General features: G+C 39.5%; 1 protein-coding gene across 2 annotated transcripts in view; it reads left to right on the forward strand.

The window, feature by feature from the left end:
* Positions 1-2,387: 2,387 nt before the first annotated feature.
* GFRA3 (GDNF family receptor alpha 3) overlaps positions 2,388-12,234 on the forward strand; it is an 88,021-nt gene continuing 78,174 nt past the window's right edge. Inside the window, exon 1 of one of the 2 annotated variants that reach the window (XM_082254095.1) lies at positions 2,388-2,857. In XM_082254095.1, coding sequence (XP_082110221.1) covers positions 2,818-2,857 — 40 coding nt within the window. In that variant the 5' untranslated portion in view covers positions 2,388-2,817. The remainder of the gene's footprint in view (positions 2,858-12,234) is intronic. The other variant, XM_082254094.1, reaches the window with a different exon arrangement.

The raw sequence follows: 12,234 nt of genomic DNA on the forward strand, positions 1-12,234 counted from the left end.
AATAGCTTCTGTCCCTTTGGGGCTCATTCATATAGATATAGAGGGCTGTACACTGATAAATGTCAGAATAAAAGAGAGAGGGAGAATGACAAAGAGTCTGAGAGTCAATGAACAAGAGAAGGAGAAACAAGAAAAATGAGAGCCAAGGAGTGTAAGTGTGGGAGAGGAGAGGAGAATAAAAGACAAAATGATGAGAGAATAACAATGAGATAGACAGGAAAACAATAAAAGAAAGAGAGGGAGAAAACGTTAAAAGAGAAGGAGATAAAAGGGTAGATGAGTGGAGAAAAAGAAGAGAGGAGAGAGGAGAAAAACCAAAATGAGGAGAGAGAAAGAATGAGATAGACAAGGGGACAATGATAGAAAAAAGAAAGAGAGAGAGAAGGATAGAAAGGGTAGAAAAAAAAAATAAGGCAAAGGAGAAAGGATAAAAAAAAACAGAATGAGGAGAGAGAAAGAATGGATAGACAAGGGAACAATGATAGAAAAAAAAGAAATAGAGAGAGAGAGAAGAATAAAAAGGGTAGAAAAAAAGAAGAGAAGGGAGAAGAGAAAAGATTAAAAAGACAGAATGAGGAGAGAGAAAGAATAAAATAGAATAAGATAGACAGACAATGAAAGAGAGATAAAGAGAAGGAGAGAAAGGTTGGAAAAGGGAAGGGGAGAGAAGGGGAGAAAAATAATGAAATAGACAAGTAAAGAAAAAAAATGAGAAGAGAAAGGGTGGAAGAGAGCAAGAGAAATAGAGGAGAAAAGAAATGAAGGAAGAGCTGAGAAAAGGACAGAATGAGGAGATAGAAAGAAATAGATACACAGGGAAACAAGGTGAGAGACAATGGGATATAAAAAGGGAATGAGAGAGAAGGATAGAAAAAGTGGAATAGGGGAAAATAAAATAAAATAGAAAATAAAAGAAAATATGAGAGAAGGAAAAAGAAGAACAAGGAGAGAAAAAGAGTGAGATAGGCAGACAGATAATAAAAGAGAGATAAAGAGAAGGAGAGAAAGGGTGGAAAATAGGAAGAGGAGAGGGGGGGGGGGGGGGAAGAAAGAAATATGAAATAGACAAGTAAAGAAAAAAAGATAGAAGAGAAAAAAGGAGGAGAAAAGAAATGAAGGATGAGCTGAGAAAAAGACAGAATGGGAAGATAGAAAGGGAGACAGGGAAACAGAGAGAGAGAGGGAGACATAAAAAGTATAAACGACAGAATGAGGAATTAGAAAGAGATAGACTGGGAAACAAAGAGAGAGAGGGAGATTAAACAAAAGGACACGAGAGAGGATAGAAAGAGGGGAATAGGGGGAAAATAAAAGAAGAGAAGGAATAAGGAGAATGAGGGAAAAATGAATGAGATAGACAGACAATGAAAGATAAATCAAGAGAAGGAGAGAAAGGGTGAAAAAAAGAAGAGAAGGGAGAGGAGAAAGGATAAAAAGAGGAGAGAGAAAGAATGAGATAGACAGACAATGAAAGAGAGATAAAGAGAAGGAGAGAAATGGTAGAAAAGGGGAAGAATGGAGGAGGGAAGAGAAATAAGGAAAAAGACAAGTAAAGAAGAAAAAAGAGAAAGGGTGGAAGAAATCAGGAGGAAAGAAATGAAGGAAGAGCTGAGAAAATGACAGAATGGGAAGATAGAAAGGGAGACAGGGAAACAAAGAGAGAGAGGGAGACAAAAAAGGGAATGAGAGAGAAGGACAGAAAGAGTGGAGTAGGGGAGGATAAGATAAGGGAGAAGAGAAAGGAGAATGAGGAGAGAAAAAGAATGAGATAAACAGTGAGACAATGAAAGAGAGAAAAAAGCAAATGAGAGAGGAGGAGAGAAAGGGGGATACAGAAGGTTTAACTGAGAAAGAAGAGAAACTGCCAGCATAGTATAGGCACTCTAGTGAGGGAGAGGAAAAAAGAAAGAGACAGGTTGAATGAAAGTAGAATAAGAGTGAATGAATACAGAAAAGGAGAGGGATGGACAGACACAAAAATAGAGATACAAAATGTAAGATATAGAGAAGAGAGAAATAAGTGGGGGGAAAAAGAACAAGGCAGTGGAAGACTGTAGAAATGTATAAATGTAGAAATAGACTGTTAACAGTTCCTTTCAATGCTTCGCAGCACAGTTCTTTACCAAAGAAACACATAAAAGCATGAATCTGAACCATCTCTTATTTACTAACAGAGATCAAGCCAAGTTACTAATACTAATCACACACACTAAGAACAATGGTCCACTATTCACATTTATTTGCTACCCCCACACTCCACCTTTCCAAAAAAATAGCAATCAACAGGGGGAAAAAAATCCCTATTGTGTGTGGGAGTTGAGGAGATCATGGTATAACAAAGCTGTCAGGAGTGAAGGCAGCCAAGTCAGGGCTGGGAGGAGCACACAGGGAGTGGAGAAGAGAACACTACTCCCAGTCCTCACCAAACACTGGGACTGCCAACTACAGCGTGCGATCACTGGACTGAGCACAGCACTGAGCACAGCACTGAGCACAGCACTGCTCCCATTCTCATACATCGCTACTCATCACAGCCTGACACTGACAGCAAACTATCGGGGACTGACAGCTCCCTCACACCTACCTTGGATCATTTTTTACCATTACAGATCTGTTGGTCTAAAGCACGGTATATAGTCTTACCATTACTTTGGATTTCTACAGATATCTAGCCTGGATTACTGGGCTTTCCTGTCCTCTCCTACCTCCTAGGAGGACCCCCTGGGACTAAAATCACCTACCAATTCATTGGGGATGAATGATGATCTGCTTGGTGTAACCTGCAAACTATAGAAAACTTACCAGGTACTTCCCATCATGCTCCAAGTGGGGATCATCCTGCTCCTTTCACATGCTGGTAATTCTGTTTTTTATTATTATGAATATTATTATTGTTGTTGTTATTATCCATATAATCCCAGAGTAAACTAAACTGGGTAAAACACTTTTGCATATGACAGTCATGACAGGTGATGATGAACCTGCATAACCTGATCTGCTGGAGTAAAGCCATGGACATGTAATTGAATAAAGGACATTGTAAAGTGGTAATGAGAATTGGGATCTTTATTGTTAATGGGTTTCCAGCATCCTGTGGGGTCTGGTGATTCTGGTTAATCCTCTTAAAACACTCATAAAGGACACCTGTGTATAAGGGAAGCCTTGCTGGGACAATTTGTAGGTTTTATTTTATAACTTAAAGGACTTAAATGCTACTGTTAACTTCAGTGTATGCTAAGATCAATGTACTTGTGTTATTTTTGCTAGGCTCTATGTGTTTGTGTTATTTTTGCTAGGCTCTATGTGTTTGTGTTATTTTTGCCAAGCTCCTGGAGTACACACATATTCTGGGTAAAGGGCCATACACACTATAAGATTTTCTGAAGACTTTTTCCTTCAGATTTACCTTTTCTATGTAGTGCAAGGGCCTGCCAGATTGCATACAATTTGAAAGTGTTTAGGTTTGACCTCATATTATATGGTTTTGGTAAATCTAAAGGAAAAAGTCTTCAGAAAATCTTATAGTGTGTATGGCTCATTAGAGAGACTTGTCAGTCACATTGTATCCCCAGGACTGATCTTCAGTCCTGTAAGTACTGGGATTGACGATTCAATTTATCATACTCAGCACTAAAGGCTGTAAAAAGCCCCCTTGTTTACTTTTCTAATAGGTAAATCCATGCATAATTATGTTCTTGTCTTGTGTATAATTACTGCAAACTTTGGCAAGTCTCCTTAGCACTGCTTTCATCATCAGCTACAAGAAAGTCCTAAAATGTAGAAGGTAGTAATAAACTGACTTTTAGAAACCGGTCACTTTAGGTGTATGGAGACAATGGTTTTTGAATATGATGTCATAGGGCACCTGTTACTGCTATTGTTACAGACCTCACAGATGTATTCTGGCGTTACAGATTTTTTAGGTAATGAGGCTGTCCAGACAGCTTCTAGTTCCTTTTGTGTGAGGCTGATTTCCAATTAATTAAAAATATAATTACAAAAATTAGTCAGAGGTATAGTTCAGTGGTGCCCTTTCTACTCATATAAATACAATGAAGAATTTTGGAATAGTAATTCAATAAATATAAAATAATAAATATACATAGGAATCTTATAAAATAAAAGGTCTCGTTATAAAGGCAGTGAAAAGAGATATGGTGATGTGCAAATGAATCTGCCAAGGTTCAATTCGCAGGAGGGTCATCTAATCCTGCTTGAAGCCCACGAAACCCAAACTTCCAAATGAAGACCACTGAAGCCTATGGGGTGTGAATCTTGATACTACAATCTGGCCATTTTTCAAAAAGGGTATAGTGAGCTAGGCACTGCCATAGGAGACATTTAACAAAGAAAAAAAAAAGGAAATGGTAAAAATACCATACAGCAGAAAGAGGGTCCTCCTTTTGATGTGACTTTGAGTGTGACATGAGATAAACACCAGTCCTTTCAAAAAAACATGGTTAAGAGATGCTTAGGTTGTATGTAGTGTTATGGAACAGTACGATTTTCATTACATTTCATTTCCGTGACATTAAATTCTGGCGCCACATATTTTGGATGTGTAATAGATTTTTTAAACTGCTGTTACTTTACATTTAGCATGGACCTAATTTTTTTAAAGTCATAATAGGCCTCAATTGAATAGTGTAAGTAGTAGCCTCAACAGATCTCAAAGCTATACGTGAGTTTACTTTTATATGTTAGTCCTACACTTAAAATAGCTCCCAACATTGTAGAAATTGGCCTGTAGTACAAACGGCAAATGGTATACTTTGTGAGATTTGTTTATTTTTATTTTTGCATTGTTTTAAAAATGTATTAATATGTCAAATCAAAGTATACAAAAACACTTTAGAATCACAGCCCCACAATCTCAGAATTCCCTTTCATCTATGTATTTAGGGCTCTTTCACACGGCCGCTCCGCTTGTCCGCAAATCAGCCTATTTTTTTGCGGATGATTTGCGGACATAATGCAAGTCTATGGCATTGCGGATGTCAGCGGAATACCATCCGCTGACATCCGATTTTCTTCCTTTCAGTTCTGTTCCGTTTTTTGGAGAAAAGCAGCGGCTGTCTGAAAGAGCCCTAGACTTCACTTTGTGTTTGGTAGAAATTATCTAGATTCAGGACAGTACATGAGCACAGAATAGTATGAATGGATAAGAGACCATGCAGATGTTAACTTGCAATAAAATTAGAGTGTATTATGTGAGACAATACCCAAAACATACTGTTCAGTGGCTGGACAGAATGAAAGCATATTGATTAGGCTGCAATATAAGAGGGAGAGACTAGGCAGGTTTTATCTTGAAATATCTATTATAGTGTATTGTTTGATAGACCATTGCCACATATATTGTACAATGGGTTAACGACATAACAATGCAGCTCCAGATGGAGCTGCAAAAAAAGCTACACTATAATCTCCCCCAAGTTTGACATTCTGAGCCCTACTTTGTCCAAGCTATTTGTGGTGCAACCCTTCCCACAAATTTTAGAGGAAATTTTCTAGCCTGGGTTCAACTAGAGTGGCCGATTTCTAGCCATAAATTCCATTGTTGTTTTTGGTTTTATATTTAGTTGCATATGTATTTACATTTTTTCTATTCTTTTCTATAGTTTGGTATTGGTGTGGGGGTTGGGCTGCTGACATCTGAAGTGAGACATGTCAGCAATTTCTCAGTTTTTCCAGCATAATCTTTTTTTTTTTTTTTTTTCTGGGTATTCAGCATTCAGTTTTTTTTTTTTTTATATTTATTTATTCTGTTATAGTCAGGACACTAGAGCTAAAACTGCAGGGGGAAAGCCTGCAGCCATAGGCTTCCCTACCTTCCACAATGTAGAGGGAATGGCAGACAGCTGCAAACAGAAGGGGGAATTCTATGACCAGTGGCAGCAACAAACTTTGAATGCAGAATCTTGTGTCCAAAATAAAAAAATATCTCCAAAAAAGGACTGTCCCAAAAAAAGTATACAAAAATAAAGGCAAACATAAAAGAAGAGCTAGATCTGCTGTCACATAAAGGTAGAGCTTTTGTAATGTGACCTTTTCCTCCTCCCCTTCCTCTTTTCCTCCATCACCCCTCCATATCCCTTTGCTCCTCCTCCTCTTCCCCTTTCAGAGTGATAATATTAAAAGGAGATGCTCTGGGGAGCCTGTTTTTTTTTTTCACCCCAAAAATGAGGATGAACTGAACAGCAGGTAACGAAGTGACTGAAAAAGCCTTTCTCTTGACTCCTGCCAGGCGTAAAGCAACCACCCACCTGCTGCTAGTGAACCCTTTTTTCTTCTTCTCCTTCTGTACTCCTCAAGGGTGCAGAGTGGTCACTCGCATGCAAGGGTTGCTAGTGTGTCCCTTTTCCTCCTCCACCTGCTTTTCAAAGGTGTAGAGCAGCCCTTTTCCTGCAGGTCCTACACTCTTTTCCTCCTCTCCTCCTCTTCTGCTAATCCCATCATAGTCCTAAATCAAACTCTGTACACAGGACCTGGCCAGCACTGTAAATAAAAACTCTGTTCACAGGACCTGGCCAGGGCTTCCTATATGCCAGAGGCAAACTGCGCCAGAGGAAATATGCGCTTTATACACTAGTCCACTCATTTCAGACCTTTACCAGCACAGGACCTATTACTCCCCAGATCCTGGCTGCCATCTACAATCAGCAGGCCAATAGAGGAAGTTCCTACAAATAACTTCCTACACACCATTCTGCATGAGACCACATTAGCCTGTATTAGATAAAAGGATATTCCTCTCATCAGATAGAGGCTGGCATGATCCCATGGACAGCGCCATACTAAGAGCTAGTAATGTAAGACTTTTCTTAATGCTCAATGCTCAATGATTGCTGATTGCAGCCAGGAGCCAGTACGTAGCGTGACTCACAAGAATAGAGGCCTGCATTGGGAGAAAAAAATTGAAATATTAAACCACAAAAGGCTAGTAACATACTGAAATTGTATATTTGGGGTTTATTATTTCACCTGTTTTTTTTTTGCTGTAGCTTAGACCCTAAACCACATGACTGTGAAAATTAGGGTGTTGTTCAATAGTGTTTTTTTTCTTCTGTTTGTGGAGAGGACCCATTGATGACCCCCTGCCTATGAATGTGCTAGCTGCCTATCTTTTATACTAGTCCACTAGCTCCACTTTAAACACTTAGTAGACTCAAACCCGAACCTTGTCCCTAAAAACCTATAACAGGAGTATGCAAACTTTTTAAACAAAGGGCCAGTTTAAATTCCTTCAAACTTTAAGAGGGCAAGACTGTGGCCAGCGGGAGTAGAAAATGTCCTGGTATCAGTGGGAGTAAATCATGTTCCCATTGTTGGTGTCAGTGGGAGGAACAATGCCCCATCTTTGGTGTCAGTGAGAGGAATTGTGCCCCCATCATTGATGTTCTGTGGGAGGACTTGTGCCCCATCATTGGTGTCAGTGGGGGGAAATAATGCCACAAGGGCTGGATAAAACCAAGCAAAGGGCCACATCCAGCCCCCAGGCCGCAGTTTGGAGACCACTGACCTATAGCAACCAAATCATGCTGAGAAACAAGCACAATCCAAGATGGTGGCTGCTGTGGGTAAATGCACATTATGTTGAACAATTTGCTTTATGTGCAAAGCCTGAATAGTTAAAGAGGAAGTAAACTCAGCCCACAGAATCCACATTTATCATTGAATCAATACTTGCAAACATTACAAAGCACACCGTAATGTCAATTCTCCTGTTCATGTCAGGTTTTTTGTACAATTTTCTTACTTTCTCTGTCTGTCTCCCGACATGAGCCCGCACCATGTCAGCTTCTGGTATCCTGTTCCAGAGCAGAGTATATTTCCGCCCTTCCTGCCGTAATCCCGTGCATATGCGGTATGCCTTATCATTCTGGCCAGACCCAGTGTGTGCATGGCCTGCAAGTGCCTGAGCTTACCCAGGATTAAAATGGATGCTGCCCAGTGCTGATGATGTTGGCACGGCACCTTTGTGAAGGGTTTGACAGCCCACTGAGTGTGCCGTAAATAAGAGCGGAATGGTGCATGCGCAAATGACGTCACTGCAGGGGACAGAGGTTGATTTCTCACAAAGGGTGCAGCTGTAGGGAATATAAAACAGAGCTATGTGTAAGTTAACGCAGTATGCTTTGAATGTAGAAAAGTACTGTAGGAGAGTTTACAACCACTTAAGACATAAGTACACAAAAAATAGCTAATTGTTTCAAAGTTATTCCAACAAGCAAAACAGTTCATTATAGTTTGAACATAGGTGTGCGCAGCCCATTGCATTAGGGTGTGCACCCCAAAGCTCAAATTCACATGCCTGTGTGTGTGTGTGTGTGTATGTATTTGATGTCAGTAGAGCAGTGGATAATATATGTCAGTAGGGCAGAGGTTGGTGTCAGTAGAGCAGTGGATATGTCAGTAGGGAAAAAGTTGGTGTCAGTAGGACATTGGATAGTATCAGTAGGGCATTGGATGGTGTCAGTAGAGCAGTGGATATGTCAGTAGGGCAGAGGTTGGTGTCAGTAGGACATTGGATAGTATCAGTAGGGCATTGGATGGTGTCAGTAGAGCAGTCGATATGTCAGTAGGGCAGAGGTTGGTGTCAGTAGAGCAGTGGATATGTCAGTAGGGCAGAGGTTGGTGTCAGTAGGACATTGGATAGTATCAGTAGGGCATTGGATGGTGTCAGTAGAGCAGTGGATATGTCAGTAGGGCAGAGGTTGGTTTCAGTAGAGCAGTGGATATATCAGTAGGGCAGAGGTTTGTGTCAGTAGGACATTGGATGGTATCAGTAGGGCATTGAATGGTGTAAGTAAAGTAGTGGACATGTCAGTAGCACAGTGGATGGTATCACTAGCGCAGAAGATGGTGTCACTAGGGCAGAGGACGGTGTCAGTAGAGCAGAGATTGGTTGGCAGTAGGGCAATGAATGGTGTCAGTAGTTTTTTATTTTTTAATATTTTATTATTTTTTTACATTTTTTTTTTAATTTTCTGGGGGTTGGCAAAGAAGAATCGCAGTCTACCTGTCCCCTGCCCATGACTGAAGGGTAAATCGTGATCAACGGGTTGTCGAACCCCGGATTAGGGTGTGCCCAGGTACACCCGGCAAACCCTGTGCGCACGCCTATGAGTTTGAATATGTTTGTCTTTAGCCTCTGCAATAAACTACTGAGATTCTTTCTAATGTTTTAGATATTACAGGTATACAGGGCTATTTGCTGAGGAAAAATCTCTGGATCATGGCAAGGTAAGTATTATGCTAGGCTGCATGCACAGCACTGCACAGAGTGATGGGATGGCTGTAATAAAGAAAAATCCTACTAAATGTGAAGTTGCACTTTAAGACTAACATATGCTTTGCCCCTTCAGGACATAGCAAGAGCTTCACTTTAATGGCAGTATATGTAGCTGATTGGTCTAGCATTAAAGTGAACCTGTTTCCTTGACATGGGCAAAACACAGATTAACTTTAGGGTGCCATTGAGCAGCCATGATATAAAGATTCAACATTTTAGCCAGAGTGTGTTTACTACAGACACTTAGTCAGTCTAAAGGAAAAATAAAGTAAACCTCTTACTGAAAATGACTTATTAACATTTATAGACAAAGCTGACAGCAGGCACTGCAAGATGTGTGTACATATCTAGCTCCATTTGAAGCAAATACAGGTTGTTTTCTATGATAAATCTTCCATTCCATTTCTCGCCATTCCAACCATTTTTTTTTTTTTTGCGTTGGGTAAAAAGATTTAAACCTCTATCATGTTTTTTTTTTTTGTTAATTGCCATCTGTGTCTTGTTGGGAAAATTTTCTTTTACTATTGTCACTGAGATAGAAAATAGGGAGAAATCCAAATATCACATTTGTCATCAAAACAGGAGAGTCCTCTCTGTAGAAACATCTGTACTGCTGACAGAGTTTGATTTTTATTATTTTTTTTTTTTTTGTACCTTTAGGAAGGATTCTTTTCAGTTCCTTTCATGTTTCTGGGGGCAAAAAGTAAAGATAAACCTCAACAATGGAATCAGACAGAAATAAAAATATGATAGGTGGAGCTTCCAATCTTTCTATTCCATTCTATTCTTAATCTGGTACATAGAATCACAAATTTCTTCTTTTACTTCAAACTGCATATAAAAACATAAAAGCTCTCCAATCCTTGATTGAACATTTTTAACGTGGGTTTATGAGGCTGGAATAAAACTTTCACCCTCTAGTAAACCTCAGTCTATGTATTATACATACAGTTACCAGAAGCATACTGGATAAGAATAGTACTGACTGTAATTATCTTTACCACCTTGACTTTTCAATGACTGTCTGATGTTAATATGAAGAAAGAATTCATATCACATACTAAATGACATCATCACCTATTAAACATGAAGGGCAAAGTAAAATGTTCTTGGAAAAACCACTTTGCATCCTCATAGTGCTGGATAATGTAATATTGATGATTGTTTGCAGCATATGTACCATTATGATTAGCTTACCAGACAAAGAACGCAAAATTTTCACAGCAGTTAAAAAAAACGACAAAGCTGGATGCTACATGACCTGCTTTACCATGAATTCTCATCCAAGTTCATTAATCAAACCATTATAATAAAATTGGTATATATAAATATCATTTGCCAGTGGTAATAGGCTATAGTGATTGTATGTTTTCCGTTTTGAGGTGTTTTCCCCCATCCACTGTGAGCGTATCTTTGTTTCATCGGTTTAATGTGTGTACATTGGCATCACAGCAATACTGATAATAGCCTCAAAACATGGATCACTGTGCTGGGTAGATCAGTGATGTGCAGAAAGTTACATTTTGGGATGGCTAAATAGCCTGCAGTAAAAACATTTTGCATATCAGTTCAAATATTAAGAAACAGGCAAAATGTTCACTTACATTTTCCACTCCCCAGAGCCAAATACGTCACCCAATCACTAAAGGCATTCCACTGCATGTAACTGAACGGTTCGGCTTGCTTTTGCGCTTTTCCACTGCATGGTACCGCATGGTACGGTGTTGGAACGGTTCGGTACAGTACGGTACGGCAGCGCTTTTCCACTACATGGAACCGAACGGTACGGCTCGCTTAAACAGTACCACCTCGGTTGTGGTTCCAAGAGGGCCATACCGGTATCATATCCCACAATCCTTTGCATGCAGCATTGACTGCATTGACTCACTAGCCACTGATTGGTCAGAGAATCGTTGTTATCCCACCCACTTACTACTTAAGTGGAAAAGCAAACCGTACCAAACCGTACCGAACCGTTCCATCTCAGTACCATGCGGTACCATGCAGTGGAAAACCAAACCGAGCCAAGCAGGGCCGAGTGGAGCCGAGCCGGTACTTGCAGTGGAAAAGTGCCATAAGAACCAGAGCTGTTATATGGAAGAGAGGTGAATGAGTCACATGCTTCCCAATATTTGGAAGTACCAATTTTTTCTGTTCATTCCTGGTGGTTAAATGGAACAACATGGTAAGAAATGAAGGTGCTGATTCGTGGTGAGTGAAGATAATCCTGCTTAGGAGGAAAGTTAGATTTTTAGATTTGAGTAAGTGCTGACTTTAGCGCAAAACGCTTTACCTTTTATGTTCCTGTCATACATGTGATGTGATTTTAATACTTCAATAAAGTTACCAAGGAGTGCAGCAATATTCCAGATTTTTGAATGTCTAGGAGGAAAGTTACGTGAACCTGTTGTTTTGTCCTGTGTGGCCAGTTTGCTTTAAGGAGTAGTAAGCAAAAAAGGAAGCAATGCTCTCAATTTGAGCATCATTTGTGGTAATAGGTTTTTTTTGCTCATGTTTTGTGGGGTGATATCAAGCATCTTTGGTGGTTGTAGGCACTCATCACACATGGAGATTTTCCAACTCTTCTGTAAAGCAAAGGAAAGAATCAAGGGACCACTGAGTGCTGCTGACAATGGGTCTTAAACACAATGGGGTAATTAGCTAACAAAAAAAATAAATACATAATCTGGTGTAGCTGTGCATAATAACCAATTAGCTTCAAGTTTTTTTTTTTTTTGTTTTCCAAATAACAATTTTATTAATCATTTTTTGTTAAGAACAAAGAAAAAGACATTTGAGGACATAATCACTATGTTCATAATGGGTAGAAAACACTCAAAAATATAGTAAAAACAGTTGAAACAGCCAAAACAGTGGCTACCATCATAAATTAATATAATAAGTTTCAGAGAGAAAGGAAAAGAAAAAGAAGAAAAAAA

Source organism: Pelophylax lessonae, assembly GCF_965119305.1.
Source record: "Pelophylax lessonae genome assembly, chromosome: 4".
Taxonomy (NCBI): domain Eukaryota; kingdom Metazoa; phylum Chordata; class Amphibia; order Anura; family Ranidae; genus Pelophylax; species Pelophylax lessonae.